Source organism: Rousettus aegyptiacus, unplaced genomic scaffold (assembly GCF_014176215.1).
Source record: "Rousettus aegyptiacus isolate mRouAeg1 unplaced genomic scaffold, mRouAeg1.p scaffold_m13_p_3, whole genome shotgun sequence".
Taxonomy (NCBI): Eukaryota; Metazoa; Chordata; class Mammalia; order Chiroptera; family Pteropodidae; genus Rousettus; species Rousettus aegyptiacus.
Window position 1 is genome coordinate 133,011,909 of NW_023416306.1, and position 21,034 is coordinate 133,032,942.

Genomic DNA, 21,034 nt, shown 5'->3' on the forward strand with positions numbered 1-21,034 from the left:
CTCAGACTGTGATGGAATTCTGAGAAAATCTCAGTCAGGCCAATGGAGAGCTCCAAAGGAAAGATTGCTCATAGAAGAGCCCTATTTTGGACAGAACTGGTCCAGCTCTAGTCCCCCTACTGTGCTCAGTAATTATCTGGCAAAAGACCAGAGGGAGCATGGCTTCAGCGTGAACACTGTAGTGGATCTTGGAGGTATGGCAGCTGAAGACTGTCAGCCAACTACACTTCTCACAATAGGCTCTGTCTTAGAGGGACATATGAGCAGTGTTCCTCTGTGGCTGCCAGAGGTATGGTGTGAAGATTCAAGAAGAGATTCATTTATACATGTGAAACTTATTTATAATAAATTAAGTATTTCAAATCAGTGGGAAAAAGATCAAATAAATGATGTTGAAATAACTGGCTATCCATGTGAAAAGAATTAATTTAGATCCCTACTTCACATCATCCTCAATATAAATAAATCCAGATGGAGTAAAAAATTATAAAAATAATTGAAGAAAAAATTTTTGAATAATCTTGTTGTGGAAAAGGCTTCTTATGCAAAATGCAACACCTGGAAGTCATAAAAGAAATGACTGAGAGAGATTTGATTAAAAATCTAAAACTTCTGCATGGAAAAACACATCATTAATAAAATTAAAAATCAGGTGGTAGATTTGTAGGAAATATTTGTGCCATATATAACAAAGGATTGAAAGGCAAAATATAAAAAGATCCTCCACATCAGTAAGAAAACAACACAAGAAAATTAACAAGGATATTCACAGTATATAAATGGCTCATAAACATAGGAGAAAGTGTTTACAGTCACTGGTTATCAGAGAAGTGGAAATTATTGAGCAAACCAGATGTGTAAAATTTAAAACTATTACTACTACATTTTTACACTATTATATAAAATATTCCAGAGGAGCTGGAAACAAAATGAATACTCGGCTTTTCCAGCCTCTAAAGGGGATGTGGGGAAGGAAGAAATGACTTAAGAAGAGATTTTAATTTAGTGAACTCTCAGTGTTTACCATATCCACAGATAAAGGTAAAGGAAAGGGAATGGTAGTACTAACTATGGTACATCCTTGCAAAAGAAAACTATGCAGAAAATAAGTGTCGATAAAAAAGGGGCCACATACTGAACGTGAAAAGCTCGGAGGGTCCAGCATGTTGGGCTCTACAAATGCAGAGACCAAAAGTAACCACGTAGGATGGTCTGAACATAAAACTTCCTAACTAAAAGCAAGTCATGGCAGGTAGTCACATCATGTGCCTGAAACTATCTTGACAAAGATTAATCATTACCTTAAGTGAGGCTATTGTCTTTTTGCATGTAAGATAACCCTTGGAATATCAGAGTAATCCTTTTCCAGACCGCTCAGGGCACAACCCGCTGCACCAGAGAGTGAGACCACAAAACCCCTCATGGGTATCTTGTCCCCTGCATACCATCTCTATATGAAGTCAATGTTAATTAACTTTCCTATATCCACCAATGTAAAAGAAGTTTATGTCTCTCCATTTTACTTTTTATCCAATCCCAGAGATTTCCCCGCCTAGCTTTCTCCCACCTCCCTAATGGATTTCATGTAACCCTCCTTCTTTCTCCTCCTTTGATTCTAATGTAAAAAAATAAGCTGCAAAACATCCATTTTCTGGAGTATTTTCTCAATTCCTTGAGATTTTGCTTCCTGGCAATTGTCTGTTTCTTACCTTGAGATAAGTCTGTATGGGCTGATATGGAAAGATTTTTCAAGATGAGGAACAGTACACATACCTGATTTTATAAACAGTCATGCTTCCCTTAATGACAGTGATACATTTGGAGAAATGCATCATTAGGCAATTTCATTGTTGTGCATACCTTTAGTTCAGCTCAAATAAACTCATTAAAATTCTCTATAGGTTTGGTTGTTTCTTACCTTGAGATACGTCTGTATGGGCTGATATGAAAAGATTTTTCAAGATAAGGGACAGTATGCATACCTGATTTTATAAACAGTTATGTGTCGCTTAATGACAGTGATACATTTTGAGAAATGCATCATAAGGCAATTTCATTGTCGTGCAAACCTTATAGAGTGCATTTATATAAACCTAGGTGGTATAGCCTAGTATATGTGAAGGCTGTACAGTATCTTATGAATCACCATCATAAATGTGGTCTGTCATTGACCCCAAAATATTGTTATGTGGCATGTGACTGTGTAGTAAAAGAAAATGCAGTAATTTTATCTCTGGGGTTGAAGTAGGAATTGAGGTAGAAGAAGACTTTAAGGATTTACTCTATATTTCTGTATTACTTAAGTCATTTACATTAAATTCCTATATTTCTTGAGAGATTGAAAAAGATACATTAAGCAATTACTACCTTTCTTCTCAAAAACTCAAGAAAGTAAAAATCCTAATTCTCTTCTCTATGGAATCCACTCGCCATGTTTTTCCACAACAACTTTTGTTTTTTTCTTACTTCTCTATTAGTTTGTGTCTGGTTAATTCTAATAGCTTTCTAACTAATATTTACACTTCCAGCCTTTCTTTACCCATTTCCTACAGTCCACAGCTAGCTTATTTTTCCTAAGACCAGGGTTACTTCAATCAACCCTCTGTCCACAAATATTTGATGGTTCCCCCAGTTTTCAGAGGGGTACTAGCAAGGGTTTCATGGGAAAAGAGTTCTGTGGTCTAGTGAATCTGGTAAATGCTGTGTTCAACACAGTTAAAAAAACGTCTTCAGAGCGGCATAGCTAGTCTTTAAAATGCCAGTGGACTAAGGAACTTCTAAGGGGATGGGGAGAGATAGTGTGTAGTTCTCAATTTATTTGACCATGCAATCCTTTTAAGGAACACTACTGACCTCAGAATACACATTGAGAAATGACTTAAAGGAAAAAGTTTATAATTATTCTTCTGACATTAATGGCCTTGTCAACATGTTCTTATCTAATTTCCTTCACTTCCCCAAATGAGTTCCCTTCCCTGCTTCTTCCTTCAGGGGTTAATGCTAGCTCCTCCTTCTTCATGGAGTTCTTCCTAATTATCTCAGTCTCTGCACTGTGGCACTTATCACCAGAACTCTCGTTAGTTACTCAAAACTATATAGTTATTGATATTCCCCTTTTCTAGGGCCCATCTTGTGTACCTACCTGACTAGTGCCAGGACTGTGTCTTATAAATAGTCTGCAGTACAAATTATATTTAGCTGTTTGAATAATGTTGTGCTTCTCCCTCATTGTGGATAATGCTCACCCCTGCACAAGGCAGTATCTAGACCCTAGATAAATCTTCCATTGCTTTACAATGTCACAGAAAGCACTGAAAATGGTACTGTATTAGTTTTTTTCTGTTGCTGCTGTAACAAATTACTACGAACTTGGTGATAGGAACTAAAATCAAGGGCGGTGTTTCTTCTGGGGGCCTTAAGGAAAAGTCCAATTCCTTGCCCTTTCCATCTTCTGGAAGCCTCTGCATTCCTAGGTTCCTGGCTCCCTTCCTCCATCTTCAAACCACAGGAGCTAGTCAAGGCTGTTAAAGAACAAAAATCAACGAAGTAAATTTGAAGATCTAATTGGATTTATTAAGCAATTCATGAGTCAGGCAGCACTTCATCTAGCAGCCAGAAAGGAGCTCCAAGAGGTTGTACAAAATGGAAAACTTTTATAGGAAGAAAGGTATGACAGGGGATATTATTACCAAAGGAAAAGAATGAATTACTTTTAGGCCAGGTCACATTCTTTTGGGGACAGAAAATGGCAGGGCTTTTATTTACATCATGCAGATTACTTCACATTATTGATCAGGAAATTCCAGACTGATTGGTTTAAAATTCTAGTCCTGGTAGATGTTGAAACTGCAATTAGGTTAGTCAAGTTTTAGTTTACTGACATTTCTTTTTCCCCCTTCTCTCTTCCTTTTCGGTGAGCTCTGGAGGGGCGGAGGGGGGGAGGGGAGGAGGGAGGGGGGCGGGGGAGGGGGAGGGAGGGAGGGAGGGAGGGAGGGAGGGAGGAGCGGGAGGGAGGGAGAGAGAGAGAGAGGAAGGGGAAGGAAGGAGGAAAAACAGGAGGGGGGGGGCGAGGGCGGGAGGAAGAGCGAGTCGCCTGAGAGGGAACGTTGTGATTTGGACTTCAGATTACCACCTCTCTCGTTTTCTTTCTTTCTTTCTTTCTTTCTTTCTTTCTTTCTTTCTTTCTTTCTTTCTTTCTTTCTTCCTTTCTGTCTGTCTGTCTTTCTGTCTTTCTTTCTTTCTTAAAGCTTGTTCACCTATAAATAAAAGGCCAAGGTGAGAGGCAATAAGCCTTTGAGATCCAAAAGAATAGCTATTCAAAAACACTGATTCAAAAAGAATCCCAAATAGTGTTCTGATTAGGAAGTGAAGGCAAGGAATATTTATGAGAAAGGAGAGGGGAATAATTACATGAATAGAAGGTAGACCTTTCTTTAGGTGCAGATAAGCTGGCAAAGTGATACTAATTCTAAAGAGGAGCTTTACTTTCAATCCAGTGATCATAGTGTCTGCTTTTCTGTTAGTTTTGCAAACAGTCGTTTGGAATACAATGCTTCTTTAGGCCCAGTCTAGAGGTTATTTTGTCTAGTTTTTAAAAATCAAAAGGTTGAGGAATAAGATATTCGAGGTAGTTTTTTTGGGATGGTAGCTTGGACTCCCAATTTGGCTGTTTAAATTATTTTTTACTAGGTCCTCTCACACCACATCTGACCTCCTCTGCCTCCTGTTTCCACTTTTAAGGATCCATGTGACAACATTAGACCCACCTGGATAAGCAGCATAATCTCAGTATTTTAAAATCAGTTGATTTGCACCTTAATTTCCCTTTGTCACGTAATCCAACAGTCACCGTTCCTAGGGATTGGAAAGTGGACATCTTGGGAGCCATCATTTTGCTTGTTAAAGTCACCCTTGTTTCAAAAGTCTAAATTGAGGGTTTGCATATAGGTGATAGAGGGTGTGGCAATAAATAGGAAAAGCTTTTTGGAATAACAAAACTCTCTTCAAATACAGAGGGGCGGGAGAGGGGGGGTCCCTGCTGCATGATCTTCAGCAAATCACTCCTCTCTATCACATTTCCACTAAAATAGAAATCGTCATCCTTAGCTCTGCTTGTTAAATGAAATTAATTATAAAAATAATTTAGCCTTAGAGATTGACATTGGGGTTCAGGAAGTTCTTGATGAATCTTGAGGAGGGTGACAGAAATTCTCTGAATGAAATGAGATAGAGAGATTTCCGAGAAATGGAGTGAAAAGCGCCTGCCCTTGCCAGAATTCAGGTTGGAATTTGAAAATTCTAGCAAAAAGAATCAAGTTTCATCGAAGCTTTTCAATTAGGTTTGAGGCAGAGGGCCCAGGTTAAAAAAGAAAAGAAAAGACCCCTTAGGAATCACTCAGGTGACAGAAAGTACAGAATCAACGAGGAAAATCTGAGGTCTTGGTAGGCGAAGGCCAAATTTTTTGAAGTTCTTTCCCTACTTAGTTCAAGGCGATAATAGGTGATATATACTGCAGCTGTGTAGCAATCACTTAATAAACAAATAAATTTAAAAACCTGATCAGAGGAAAAGCAAACAGTGTAGGTTCCACCGAGATTTGAACTCGGATCGCTGGATTCAGAGTCCAGAGTGCTAACCATTACACCATGGAACCACCACACGTATAGGGCCGCCTTCAGCTCTCTAGTTATTAGAGAACCCCGCCCCATCCACAAAGCTAAATCTCAAAAGCGTGGTTGACGCGCTCCCCACAGTCCCGGTTCTGGCAGGACAGCGCAAGGAACGAGGGCGAGGCCGCTAAGAATGTGGTGGGTGGCCACCAGGGGTGTGATCAGTTGAGAGTCCAAAGGCTCAGTTTCTCTTCCGGGCCTACTAGGGAAGGTAAGAATTTGAAGACCTACGCAGTGGTCTCCCGACCCCCGCTTCCTGGGCACAGAGTCGGGGCTCCGCCTCCCGGAAGTACTTCCCCTACGGGCCTGGAGCTCGCCGGAAGTGGCGTACGACAGGGAGGGGTTCTTCGCCCGGTCCGGCAGCTGAAGCTCTGCGCTCGGGTTACCCCTGCAGCGACGCCCCCTGGTCCCACCGATACCACTACTGCTCCCGCCCCTTCGCTCCTTGGCCGCGCAATGGGCACCCGCGACGACGAGTACGACTACCTCTTCAAAGGTGAGGTCATGGGCTCTCCCACTCTCCACCGAGTCTGGTTCGCGGGCCCGGGACGCTCCCGGGGGACCCGCGTGGGGGCTACCCTTGTACTGAAATCGGCCTCGCTCAGCCCTTCCCTCTCTGTGCGGTTTGTCCTGCGGTCTCCAAGCTCAGCCCCTTTTCCTCCCCCAGACAGGGGGTCCTCGCCACACACCTCCACAGAGGCCTTCGCTAGCATCAGAGCCCCTCACCGGTGCCCTTCCCACGGCGGGTTGCCTTCTTCCAAATCATCGTCTTTCTCGGGTCCTGGGGCCCCTTCAAAGGGGTCGCCCCTCCCACCATCTATTTTTCGGATTTGGCGCCCCCTCCCCCTCAGTATATACATCCTGTCCGGCTTGCTCCCCTTCCTGAACCGCTTTGACCCGCCCTTCCCTTCGTTCCTCACCTTGCCTTCAGCGCAGACTCCCACTACAGGTCTTTTAAAAAATTTTTATCTGCCTCCCTTTCCCCTCTGGCTAGTTGATACTCTGCGTCTCCTCACAGCCCCTCTCTCTGCTCGGATGGACAGCTCTCCTGGTCATCTTCCATCGACGGGCTAGGCCCTCGTTAAAATCTGAGCGAGCCATCGCCCCCTGCCCGCCCCACAGTTCTCGCAGTCACTAATCTTTTCTCACTGCCCCCGGGATTGGTAGCTCTTTCTCTACCTTCCTTCCCCAAATAGTTTGGAGCTCTCCCACGTCTCCTGTGCGACCCCAAGGGTGGGGGGAGGGTAGGGCAAGAGTGATTGTCCGTCACCCACGCACGTACTTGTCGCAGTGACCGGGCAGAGTTATGTGGTCTCCCACCTAGCCTTTTTTTCCCTACCCTCCCTACCCAGCGGCTACCAGCCCGGGATAACTCTTGAGTGCTGGCGAGAAGGGGTTGCGGATGGGTGGTGGCTGTTATCCTTGCCAGACCTGAAGGCCCAGTTCCTGAGCAGGAAAGGTTGTGTGCTGTACAAATACTAGCTCGCTTTATCATATGAACTGGTTGCTTCCTGCTGCTGCACTGGGAGGATTCAACCTTTCGGTGTTTTTAGAACAGGAAGGGAAAGGTCCTAGTTGGCTACATACCTTTCCCAAAAGGTGGGGGATTGCGTGGGGAGGTCGTGTGCTTTTTGGTCAAATTAAATGTTTATTATAAGACAGGGAAACTTGTAATGCCCTTGGTCCAAACAAATTGGAGGGTGGGGAGTGGATGGAAAGAACTGATTATTAGGTGGTCCAGAAAGAATCCTAGTAGTGTGTGTGTGTGTGTGTGTGTGTGTGTGTGTTTTAACTGACCAATAAAGGGTACAGTTTGCAATGAGAAAAGAGTACAGTAAATGCTTTTTTTTTTTTTCCTCCTCCAGTGAATGCACTCTCACTCTGATGCTTTTTCTTTGCTCCTGAATTAGGAGGGCAGTCATTAGTGGGATGCTGAACAAAGATCATTACCAGGGAGGAAGAAACGCTATTAAAGCTTTACAGTGGAGGGTGGAGTTTAAAGAGTGTTAAGCATGGCAGTTTCTGACTTTGCCATTGGGTGCTAAGAATGACTAAATGAAGCTGTTAATATTTCTTTGCTTTATCAGTACTTTGCAAATCTTGACATACTAGTTGATGATATAGCTTTATCACCACTTACACTGCTGGGCAAAAATGTTCTATTATATTGGATGAGTAGCTTCAGTATCACCCCCACCCCCATAGTGAAAAGTCATTTACAGAGAAGAGGGTACTTAATGCATTTTACAAATACAACATGAAAACGGGAATTAGTTTACATACTGTTAGCTGAAGTTATCTGAGGTCTGGTGAAATTACCTAAGTGAGACTCGAGACTGGGGTTAGCCATTAAAAGGAGATTTTTTTTTTTTTTTTAAAGAGGTATAGTAGCAGTGGGCAGCTAGCTACCTTTGAAATAATTAATTCAAAACAAGATAGACTATCAGTATTTCTCCTGTTTTGTTTGGAACTTAGATATTGGTTATAGAAGCCATTTATTCTTTCACAAAGAGTATTATCCTTGATTGGCTTAAGGAATTTTAATTTTGGAATTAGACCATCCTATTAACAAGGATTGAGAGCATGGAACTTTGGACTCACTGAAGCCTGGATTCAAATTCTGACTCAGGTCTTAAATTTGCTTCGTGACCTTGATAAAGTTAACTTTATTGAGCCTTAGTTCCCTCATTTATGAAAGGGAAATAATATATTCCTCTCTGGACTGTTGTGAGAATTAAATTAGACTGGTTGTAAAATTTTAGCTTCTGTGAGTACTCAGTAAATGGTAATGTGAAAGAAGTTACTGTGGTTCTTGTAAGTTTTTTAACCATAAATCTTTATAAGAGCATTTAAGTATTAGTAAAGAAATCAAAGCCTAGGAACTTATAAAGTGTTGTATATTTCCATGGGTTATGGTTTCATTTTGTTGAACATTTTGCTGTTTAAGGTGGGCTGTTTAAAAAATTCTGCTGAGAAGGATTTCCACTTTTTAAAATCTCTTACAGGATATGAGTCACTTTTTGTTTTTACTTCAGTACTGATTATTTAGCCAATTTTTTTATTTGTACAGTTATTATAGTTTAAAATGAAGCAATGGTAATTTCAATTTATAATGGCTTTATTCTACAGAAATTTATTCACCAAGATGAGCTGCAGCTCTCTACTTGGAAGAAGGCTTACCTAGAAAACGTAACAGTTGAGGGAATCAGAAGTTAGTTTGTAACTCTAACCAGTTGAAAATGAAGGGACATTTTGATTCATATAGGATGGAGTGGTCCAAATGGGAATGTAAAGTGGGGATGGCAGGACAGTTATTCTAAATTATGTATTTGTTCTTAGCATTTAACCTTTCGTTCAGCTGAACATTGAGACTTTGGGAGGAAAAGATTCATTTTATTTTTAAAAATGATTTTTTATTTTAAACACTAATTCCACAAAGTGGTTAAGGCTCTGTAGGACACATAAATGAAATAAGCATCAGTCATAGTTCCTATTTACAAATATTGTGGTAGACATCAATCAAAATCATATTTTCTGAAAATATCTGGATACATCATCTGCACCATTTTTTTTTTTTTTAATCTTACTGAACAGGTCAGTAGTAATTAGCCATCAGTTGATCGTCAAATGGAAATGATCATAGGAACTTTGCTGTCTTGCATCTTGGTAGTTTTTCTTTCACAACTTTTGGTTGAGCAACTTAAATTCTGCTGAGGCTGGAAAAACATGTCTAGACTTCAGCCTTATTGAATATTTTATTTTAAAGACTCTTGGTGAGGTTGGACTATGAATATAGTTGAAAGAGAGAAATATCTCCAAATTTGTTTATTAAAAAACAATTCTCAGTTATTCCTTTAGGTAATAACTTATAGGTTTGATGTGCTATGATTGATTTGTTGAATTAATTTTCAGTCTGGTATATTAGTTTGCTAGAGAATGTATAAAACTACATGTGGTTGAAGAAGAGGTGGAAATTTTAAATAATGGATACTTAGTATGTATATTTTAATTTTAATAGCATTTAGTAGCCTAATATTGGATGTGTAGTGAACTAAATTTTGTATTAGGTATTGAGATGATACTTAAAATTCATCAAATGAGGTTAAACCAAGTGGCAATAAATATCAGATTATTTTAGAATTGCTTTAACTAGTTCATGTATAGATGCTATTATTTATGTGTATGTAATGTATATACACACATTATATAGATGGCTGTAATTATAAAATGTTTAAAGCACTTTCAACCTAAGCTGACTAGTTACGGAAAATAGGAACATCACTGCAAGTTCCTGTCTCGAACTATGGGATGTGATCATATAGTTTTGTCACATTAAAAAAAAATTAAATATTGCCATCTTAATGAGAGAAACTGTTATTAGAAATTAAGTTTGAGTCCATGAACTTTTGGTTTTTTGGTTTGTTTTTTAAAATTTTAGCCAGTAAATTCTCTTCTGTTGCTTAGGTAATTTAATCTATCCTAAATTATTTTTTTAGTGAGCTTTAAATGTTTACTTCTTGGTTTGGTTTCTCATTTGGTAACTGAATAGAAGTAGCTTTCCTTATTGTGTCATCTTAGCAGCACTATTCTTAAAGAATCGGTATCTTCTGTTGTCATTTAAGATATAATTCTTTAACAGGTTGCTAGTTAATTTGGCATTCTCATTCCTGTCTAGTTGAAATAATTTATACTGTGTAAAGCATTAATGAGTCTTGAATTATTTTCACATAAATGTACCATTTTTTATAATGTTAAAATGGTTACATTTAGGAGGAGAAAATGACCTTGCTAACTTACTTTATGATGACATAAAGATTTGAAGATGGGGAGAAGATGAATATAATCATTTAAAGAGGTGGTTAAAAGGGAAGAAACCAAAAATTTGAAAGTGCTGGAGTTTTTATGGGAGAGAGATGTTCTTTGAGTTTTTTATTTTATTTTATTTACCAAAGGCGTTGTCATTCTAGACGTCTTGCTTTCTGTCTTTAAACTAAGTGGCTGGTTCCTGAATTACTGATTGATACCTGAGTGCCTATAAAGTAGAAACTTTCAACTTTTTGGTTTTTCTTTTCTTTCCTATTCCTACTTCAAGTGAGGCTTTTATACCTCAGTGCTAGTGTGGGGCCAGAAATGATTCAGAAGTTCCTTAGCAGAACATCCAGCCTTTTTTACTAAGAGACAGTAGTGAGTATATCCTCTTAATAGGGTAGACTTTTATTACTGAAACTGCAATTTAACCTCACGTCCAGAGTGGTGGACCTTGGAAACTAACATATCAGCCAACCTTCCTATAAAATTAGAAGTACATTGTTTTTGTATATTAACTTTCATAAGCTTAACATCTTCCCTGGTATCCAAATTAAAGTACTTATTATAATATCTGTGTTTGCCACAATGTGGTTGACCCCACTAATTGACTATACAGCTACAAATAACTACTACTTGCATTGCATGGAATCACTGCTGCCTGGATTTCTTACTGAATCAGCTGATAGAAGAAGTGAGAAAGATAATATACTCCCTACAAGACTGTCCAGAGGCCAGCTTATATCACTCTTGTGGCAAGGAGGAATGCATAATAGAGTCTCTTTGCCCTCTGACCAGAAGGCATTGAACTTTGGTATTTATCCCCCTCTTCACCTCCAGCACCAAATTCCAATCTCTTTAGTAAGATATGGTCTTATTCCTTGGTATTATTCTTGCATGTTTGATTTTCTAGTACTGGTGTCTAAATCAATTAGTAAAAAGTAAGAGGAAGCATTAGTAGTCAATAATAGAGATAAGTATAATATTTTCTGAAATGTTATAAAATAACAAAGGAAAAAATGTTATCAAGCTAAGATTTTATAAATATATGGATTCATTTTGTTCTTTAAATTTAGGTAGAAATGCTTTAACATAACTGCCTGTTTCCCCATTGTTTTTGAAATTCTGAAGTATAGAACTGCCTTCAGTGAAAAAATATTTCTGTGTATTTAGTTAGTAAATAAACTACCTCCTAACAGTAATCTTAACAAATAAATTCATCTAATCAGAACCTGTTTTTAAAAAAATTTATGAAATCCTAAGTGAAAGTGCATGCCTGCCTTGCTTTGGCCTTGACTCAGAGTAAGTCAGATCTACTGAACAACTCCTTAGGGACCCTATTAAACTTAGTGGGGTGTTTGTTTTTGAAGGGATCTCTTGTTTCCTGCCTATTAAAGGGTCATTGTAGTTTCTGTGATCTGGGTGGCAAAGTTTATAATCCTGATTCCTTGTATGTTAAATGTATTTCATTTTGCCTAGATGTGAGTCCTGAGGTCACACCCAGTCTTTGATAAAACTCAGTAGAACATAGTATTCTTTCCCTTTCCACTACCCACTAACATCCTTTGTTGCTTTCATGTCTGATACATTTTAATATCATAAATTGTTCATTTGGGTTAAGATTTATCTTGCCAATTACTACCTTCCAAGGTAGTAAGCTTGGTATAGCATTGATGGCTAATTAATCCATTAGCCTGTCATCAGTGCCTAGTAGACCTATGATTAAAATTGCATGTGTAAAATAGGATACTATGTGCTAAGCAGATGATGTGTAGAAGTCATTATGCTGGTAGAAAAAGGTTAAAAAGAATAAAAGGGTTTTATCAATTGGTAATAGGTCGAGAACTGTTCCACTTCATCCCTTTTTAAAAATCAGGTGCCCTGTTGTTTTTGCTAGAAAGCATGCTGATATTCTGAATGTGTTTGCCTCATTCATCTGACATAAAGTTCTTTATCTTTCCAGTTGTCCTTATTGGAGATTCTGGTGTTGGAAAGAGTAACCTCCTGTCTCGATTTACTCGAAATGAGTTTAATCTCGAAAGCAAGAGCACCATTGGAGTAGAGTTTGCAACAAGAAGCATCCAGGTTGATGGGAAAACAATAAAGGCACAGATATGGGACACGGCAGGGCAAGAGCGATACCGAGCTATAACATCAGCGTAAGTTGCATAGTTTTTAAGCTCTGTTAAATAGGCTGCCATCAAGTGAATTAGCTGAAGTTTGGTAATGGAAAAGGTACTGGTTTTTTTTCTTTTAAGAATTTCAGTATTAGGATTTTGAAATGTATGTGTTTTAAAAATATATATAATCCATATATTTAGTTCTTCCTGGTGTTCCCTTTCACTTTGTGGTTGTTTTCTGATAGTTTAATACATGTTTATGTTTTCAGATACTACCGTGGAGCTGTAGGTGCCTTATTGGTTTATGACATTGCTAAACATCTCACATATGAAAATGTAGAGCGATGGCTGAAAGAACTGAGAGATCATGCTGATAGTAACATTGTTATCATGCTTGTGGGCAATAAGAGTGATTTACGTCATCTCAGGGCAGTTCCTACAGATGAAGCAAGAGCTTTTGCAGGTTAGTGATATGAATTCTATGATATTATAGTGAATCTTTCTTACTGTTATATCTTACAGTTTTGATAACCCAGTGAGGATAATTGATTACAGCAGTTTTAGAAAGGTAAACACAAACGAATGTTCAGCAAGGATTGTTTTGAAACTGTGTTACGATTTTGTGGCTCTTTCACTTAACTTTGAGTCATTAAAAAACACTGTACCATTTTGAGTTTTTGCTGCCAAAAATTAAATATAAAGACCATTTTTTCTTTCCCTCGATAGAGTAGATGAAATCTACCCTTATTCTGTGCTTCCTGTCTCTTTTTCCATTATGTCTCTGTGTTTTACCAAGGCTGATCTTATGTACATCTGAAAAGTAGTAGACCAGGGAGTGTCAAGGACCAATAGACATGTAGCCTATCTCTTGCCCCTCTTCTTAACAAATAAATTCATCTAATCAGAACCTGTTTTTAAAAACCTGTTTTTAGTGAAAGTTGTGACTCTCCACTAGTGATTGTGCCGTTTTCTATAACAGTTTTTTAGTTTTTCAGGCAAGAAGCTGTATTTCAAATAACATAGTTATAGAATACTAAGTGGATTACTTATACCCATCCATATTCATACCGTAGCTATGCGGCTGATGGGAAGAAGGACAGTAAGGAGTGGAAGTAACTGGGTAGTCGATAAGTGTACTACGTTTTGAGTAGTGCTATTCATTCTGGTGGTAGTATTTAGATGTAATAATTTTAATGAAGAAGCCAATATAAATTTCCCAGTTATTTTTAATCTAAAGTGTAGGTAGAATGGTATGTACCCTTATTGCTCAAGAAGTTGGGGAGGCTTTAGGTTTTAGAAAAGTGTTTTCTTTTTAAAGGATTGAGTATATCATATTCCTTGTATTAATATTTGACAAAACTGAAGTTTTTATGTCTCCTCACAGAAAAGAATGGTTTGTCATTCATTGAGACATCTGCTCTAGATTCTACAAATGTAGAAGCTGCTTTTCAGACAATTCTGACAGGTAAGACTTATATGTTTTCAGATTATTCCAATGGGAATTGGAAGTTTTAGGAAGGTAATTTAAACAAATGAATCAGGAAACCAAACTATGTATCTCTGTGTATCTGAGAATGACTATCATTTGAGAGCTACTATAGCAAGAGCTTTTTAGAGCAATAGTCCCCAACCTTTTTGGCACCAGGGGCCAGTGCTCCTATGAGAATCTAATGTCTGATGATTCGAGATGGAGCTGAGGTGGTGATGCTGGTGCTGGGGAGCGGCTGCAAATATAGATGAAGCTTCGCTTGTGTGCCTGCCACTTAACCTCTAACAGACCATGGACTGGTACCGGGTCGGGGGGCCCCTGGGTTAGAGTACAAAATTAGTTACAGCTCTTGTTTAATCATCCTAAGTCATCTCATTAATAGTGGGAAAAATACTTTGAAAAATATTTATTCACTTCTGATATTGCAATCCATGTATTTCATAATTCGTGGTCATAAGCACAAAGTAATGCTTGGATGTACTTTCTAAGCTAAAGATTGCAATCCTCGCTATGGAAAGATATAAGTACCCTACTGAAATTCAGTAAAGAAAAGGCATTCTTGGTTCTGATGTGTTATAGAATCTGCTAGGGGAAAATATATTCTTAAAAATTTAAATGAAAATATAAAAAGTAAAATTCTCTCATGATGTGTTACAGAAGAAGCAAGGTGTTGTAGCTTTGCACTTTTAAATACTTGTCAGTATATAAAATTGGTGCATTTTTTGACCTTTGAGAAACTTACATGGTGAGCAATGAATAGGTTTGAAGAAGAACTAAAAAATTCTGACCTAGGCTATAGTGGAATAACTCAGGCCTCTGCTATTTTCACAATTTTTGGAGGCACTGAAGAATTTTAGCTCTTTTTGTTCCCCAATTTGGAACGGTTGCATTTAACTTACTTCGAATTTACTTTGCAACTTGACCCATAGTTCCATTAGAGTAGAAATAGGCCTATGTCTTTTTTACTTTACTTTACTGGTTATAGTTATAGTTGTCTTATGTTAATGTTTTACTTTATATTTAGATCTATAAGAGATTCTGATACAATAATAATAAAGCAGAATTCCTTTTCTTTTTAACCTTACCTATTCTTTGGACATCTTGAAAAGGAGCTGCACAGGAATTGGTATATCATACATATTTGGTTTTCAAGGAGAACATGCCCTTGAGAGATGAAAATATTTGCATCTGGTTTAGCAAGTTGCTAGTCATGTTTCCTTTCCCCAACTTAAATAACCTTCAGTCAGATACCAGCTAGAAAGGTATCTGCTTTCTATTTTCTTATCAAAGTTTTTTTTAAGTGACACATCTAGCCACAGGAGACATTAAGTAAGTTAGTTGTACAACCTCTTAGTGCCCATTCTACCTGAAAGAAAGATTTTCTTCTAATTTTCTGCCCAACACTTTGCTTTTTTTAAATTGTTTTGTTACCATTTTCATTAGCAGACATCTTTTTGTGACTGGAGCAAGTATAGCAATAATCCATTTCTCCAAAACAGAATGTAGTACTTGTAGGCAGTTATACAACACTGCTCAAATTTCTTGCTTTGTAATGAGATCTCTAAATTTAATTATTTAACTTTCTATGTTCTTTGAGATCTATCTGCCTTTTCCTCTCTATCAGTATTTGCTTTTCATGTAAGAACCTGCAAAATATTTTTTGTTTTGCTTCTAACTTAATGTTCAAACCAACTTGTAGAGACGTTAAAATTTGTAGGGGGTCACATTTAATCATTTGCACTTGAAAAAGAAGAGCCATTCAGTTTGGGATTAGAGAGAAAACAAAGAATAAAGAATGAATGGCGTAGTTTCACAGTAAGTCAATGATTATTTTTATTCCTTACCCACTAGCCTAACTGAATGACTGTCTTTCTCTTTACCCTTGACACAATCCAGTCTCATATCTTTTCAATGAAAATAATGTAAGACTCCGTATCTTTTGTTCGTTTTTTTAAAAATTCTAGTTAATAACCTTTATTGTAATCTTTTTTTTCCTCTTGATAGTTCTTCAGCTTTGAACCACTATCAGCCTTCTCAAACAGAAATTTTAGCACCCTTTCCCCCCCAAAAAAATGACGTAAGAAAAGGTACACTATCACTGTTTTTGTTAGTTTACGTATTCAGTGGACTAGCACAGCTTGTTCAGCTTTAGAGAAATTAGTTTTTAATTTGGAGAAAATGTATTAATTCAATTAGTACATTTCTTTTTCTCTTTTGTTATGGAAAATTTTCAACATACTAAAAGTAGGATAGTGTCATGAACTCCCATGTAGCTATCCATCAGTTCATGGCCTGTCTTTCTTCCATTTACTCCCTCCCCCATTATTTTGAAATAAACCTCAGGTATTACAGCATTTCACTGTAAACACTTCATGATGTATATCTAGAAGATTAAGACTTAATCCCATAACAACAAAAACACTTAATAATTGGCAGTAATTTCTTATTATCATTTATTATACAAACTTAAAATTTCCTATGTCAAATTTTTTTTACAGTTTAAATTAAAATTCAAATGCTGATCATATTGCAGTTGGCTGATATGTCTTGGAGCATTTTGAAAAAATAATTCCACTTTCTCTTTATCCCATAACTTTATATTTAAAAATCTTTCAAATATTACAGAAATAATACATTGAAATACCCTTCATCTGGAATCGACTTGTCACATTTGGTTTATTTCCACATGTGACTTTTTTCCCACTTTGCTCAATTTTTAGAAAATTAATCGTAGACATTGTGGCACTTTACTACTAAATACTTGAGTATTTTCTCTCCTAAGAACAAGGCATTCTCCTACATAATACATATATCATCTAAAAAATTTATGTTTACACTGTGTTGTATAATGTGCAGTTCATATTCAAATTGCCCCATGTATACTAATAATGCCCTTTATAGATTTGGTTTTTGCATTTTAAATCTCGGATCTAGTCAAGAATCACACATTGCATTGATGGAATTGTTTTATATGTACGATATCAAATAGAGTAGCCACTGGCCACAGGTTGTTATTGAGTACTTGAAATATTGCTAGTGGACTGAGGAATTGGATTTTGTTCTATTTAGTTAATTTAAATTTGTCGCTACTGTATTGGACAGTACAGGTTTAGAACATTTATCCCATCTTTTAAATGTGTTGTATGAAATAACTTTTTGAAGTGTCTTGGCCTGTTATAGAGTATTTCTTAATCTGAATTTATCTAGTTGCTTCCTTATGATAAATTCATTTTAAACAGTTTTGGTAGGAATACATAGATGTCATTCATAGGAATACATTATATTTTTCATAGGACATCATACTAGGAGGCATATCATGTCAATTTGCCACATTTTTAGTATTCTCTTACTTTCGAAGTTATTTTTAGGGGTGGGGGAGGGAGATAGCACCAGAAGAACAAGGATAAATATGATACAATCTCTGTTCATAAGGAGTTTACAGTCCAGTCAGAGGAAACTACTCTTAGGCAGTGCAATATAAGACCAAATAAAATATGTCGAAGATACGAGCTATAGAGGAATTTAATAACATTTATTTATGCAGTTAGTTATTTATCAAACCTCTACTAAATGCTGGAGATACAGCAATGAGTAAGGTAGACACAAGTTTTGGTCCTAGGACCAAAACTATTACTTTTGATAAGTGTCATATAAAATCTTATGCTGCTTGTTTTGAATAAGTACTTAATTACTGTTTAGCTTTAGTTCAAGAGGCACTGATAAACATTATCTTTCCCTCTTTTTCTAAGAGTCCTTTGGGATTTTGGCATGTTTATGAAGTTTGTGCATTTCCCTACACAGCCAAGAAAAATACCTAATGTGTCTGATAGCGCAGATTTATTTTTATTTTTCTGTGGTAATAGTGTCAGTGTATGTAGGTTTTCTTGGGAAGGGTAGAATGAAAATACTCTCATCGTTTAATTTACATATAAGCCCATAAACGATATCTCTTTAAACCAAGATTTATTTAATTGACTGGTCAGTCTTTCCCTATGAAATGGAAAACCTTTGTTTCTCTTTTTACCCTAAGAAAAGTTGTTAAAATATGGGTTAACTCTGATAGTTGCTGTTTGAAAATAAAACTTTAAATTTATGCATTCTCTATGCAGTTACTTGAAGTTTTTCCTGCAAATATATCTCCTACCTCTATGTATTTTTTATGTCACTATTGATGGGTCTATTCACACTGAGTATTGCTGTTTGTTTTTCCCCCCAGAGATATACCGCATTGTTTCCCAGAAGCAGATGTCAGACAGACGTGAAAATGACATGTCTCCAAGCAACAATGTGGTTCCTATTCATGTTCCACCAACCACTGAAAACAAGCCAAAGGTGCAATGCTGTCAGAACATATAAGGTGTTTTTCTTCTCCCCTAGAAGGCTGTGTATAGTCCATTTCCCAGGTCTGAGATTTAAATATATTTGTAATTCTTGTGGTCACTTTTGTGTTTTATTACTTCCTCATATTATGAATTTTCCATGTCTTAAGTCTTTTGATTTTAGCTTTATAAAATTATCCACTCGTCCCAAATGACTGCAGCTTTTTTTCATGCTATGGCTTCATTAGCCTTAGTTTAATAAACTGAATGTTTGAATTCCTCAGTTATTGTTTACTTTCATCATGGAGCCTGTCACTGTAGGACATAATAGAACTTGATCACTTGAAGCTCAGACCTCTTGGTCTTTATCAAATCAAACTAAGAAGACTTTAGAAATAAGCTATCATTTTGCCACAGAGTAGTGTGTAAGGAGCAGCTCACAATTCATACACTCTTTTGTCAGTGCAGTTATGTCCGTAAATCTAAGAATTGCCCTATAAATAGCAGGATTTTGAGAGCTTGAAAGTTTTCTTCCCTTATTCTAGAAGTGAATATCTAAAATGCCTTAATAGAATTATGTAGTTCAGTAAATTTTGTTTTTTGATTTTTGTAAGCCTCAAAATTGATTCGAGATAGGGGTACTTTTTTCTGGACAAGAATTATATTAATAAACACAGAGACTGTTATGGTTTCAGTTGTGGTATGGTTATGTGGCCATATGTTAAACAGTGCTGCCTAGTGGTCTGGGAACTAGAGAGACTGGTGGAGTTCCATCTGAGTTGCCTCTGGCAATGATCAGGCAGTGCAAGTTAATGATAAGTCATTTAATTTATCTAATTTCCCAGCAGTAGATTATGTGGCATTTTATTGCTCAGGCAATAACTGGTTTAATGCTCTTAGTATCAAATTGTGAAGTGTTAATTTTGTCTTAAAACCTCCCACTAAATGAAATGCAACCTAGTTTTATCACCATATACACCAGCAGACATGGATACTTATTTTAATGATGCCGATTTTTGAGTTTTGCAGTATATTATGGAATATAGTCCAATTAAATATCTGGTTTCAGTATGTCAAAAGAATAAAGTGAGAGTTTAATATCTGCTCAAGTGGTACCACTTAATGGCATGTATTCTTTTAGTACTTAAAACGAAATAGATGAAATAGTATCCTGAGTTTAAATAGAATGCATTTAGACCTTTATACAGACCTGAAATAGTTTTCTTCCACTACATTATTGAAATCAGTGGAGCAACTAGTTTTTCTCATTCAGAAATGTGCTTACTAATATTTAGTTTTAATTTCTTGTGGATAATATTAAGCACTTACTCTGCAGTATTCTGAAAGTTATGTCAACTGAAGTGATACTATTCAGGATGGTAGAATATCCCCCAAATATATATGTGTGTTGGCTTGCATAGATTACTATGTTTTAAAGCTAATCTTCTATAGCAATGCTAATGACGTGTGGGGTGCACTGAAGGCATTGCTGTGGTAGGTCATTTTGGTTTCCTTCTGTAGTCATTTTATTTAGTGTATTGGTATGAAGAACTATTATCTATTTGTAAATTGCTACTTTGTATTTTATGCATGCTCTGTAACAACTTTTATTTTTAGTTTTTGATTTTGAATATATTCACATTCTAATAAACAGTTATAGGGGGATTATTCTTTATGTTGTCAGATTACATTTTCCCTTTGCATGCTTTGGATGCAGCTGTAGACTATTTGATTCTGTTGAATGAGAGCATATAAGTCCTTACATTACAGAGTAAACATTGAATTGGAGGCACCATTGTGTGAATTCAGCTTTGATTTTAGACATGTAGCTCAATTATGTTTTTCTTGGGAAAAGTATTAACCAAAAATATAAGGGAAATAATTAATCTTAGTACTTTCATATATAAGTGTCACCAGACCCCCAGGAAGAACATTCATCACTACTTATTTTACTGAAAATTGGTAATAAGTATTTTTTACAAAATCATTTAAGTGGAGAAATTAGGTAGTGAATTGAAAATGAATAAAGTGAATTTTTACAAAGTATAGACTTAATGTTGCCTTGGGCATGGTTAGATCTTGGGAGCATTTCAAGAAACTGGAAGCGCTACTAGAAAATGGCTTTGATTGCATTTCAACAAGTGTCTTCATTCTGAATAGGATCTCAGGAGACAAACTGTCTCAAGTAAGAAACTTCAAGTTTTAAAATACAACAACTTGAGGCTCAAGGCAGTTTATAGAAGTATTTTGCTGCTTGACCATGCTTTTTTCAGTTAGTTTAACTTTAAATTTTTTTTTTTTTTTAACCTATTCTCCTGAAAAGTCAGCCATTTTGACTTGGTTTAAACTTGTATGTAAATGTTCTCAAGTGCTATATGTGATTTTTCTCTAATAGTAGTTGTGAGGTAAGTTTTCTAATTTAGCCACTGTATTGAGTATACTAAATTCTAAGAAGGGATGCTAGCTGGTTACTTATGCAAGAGGTATTTTAAGTTCTCCAGGGTTCTGCAGAAACGTTAGACTTCTTAAGAGTTTGTATTGCCTGTCAAAGCTAGTCATATTTATTGCATTATTGTGAAAATGAATATCTTGATTTTTGTTTTTAGTGACTTATATTTACAAAATACAAA

At 36.7% G+C, this 21,034-nt stretch overlaps 1 protein-coding gene and 1 non-coding gene across 2 annotated transcripts; one reads left to right on the forward strand and one right to left on the reverse strand.

Moving 5' to 3' along the window:
* Positions 1-5,582: 5,582 nt before the first annotated feature.
* TRNAQ-CUG lies at positions 5,583-5,654 on the reverse strand. Its single transcript has one exon. It is a non-coding gene; the product is annotated as a tRNA-Gln (tRNA).
* Positions 5,655-5,985: 331 nt separating this feature from the next.
* Positions 5,986-20,196, forward strand: RAB11A (RAB11A, member RAS oncogene family). The gene is made up of 5 exons (XM_016141016.2): positions 5,986-6,166; positions 12,440-12,635; positions 12,866-13,059; positions 13,981-14,061; positions 18,302-20,196. Exons 1-5 carry the CDS (start codon positions 6,127-6,129, stop codon positions 18,439-18,441), a joined length of 651 nt encoding a protein of 216 aa, XP_015996502.1. The 5' UTR covers positions 5,986-6,126; the 3' UTR covers positions 18,442-20,196.
* The last annotated feature ends 838 nt before the right edge of the window (positions 20,197-21,034 follow it).

What these genes read in the sequence shown, in the direction of transcription:
- RAB11A (XM_016141016.2), top strand. Translation starts at nt 6,127, where the DNA reads ATGGGCACCCGCGACGACGAGTACGACTACCTCTTCAAAG. An exon ending in GTACGACTACCTCTTCAAAG is followed by an intron (nt 6,167 to 12,439) that starts GTGAGGTCATGG and finishes TTATCTTTCCAG; the next exon opens with TTGTCCTTATTGGAGATTCT. An exon ending in TGAAGCAAGAGCTTTTGCAG is followed by an intron (nt 13,060 to 13,980) that starts GTTAGTGATATG and finishes GTCTCCTCACAG; the next exon opens with AAAAGAATGGTTTGTCATTC.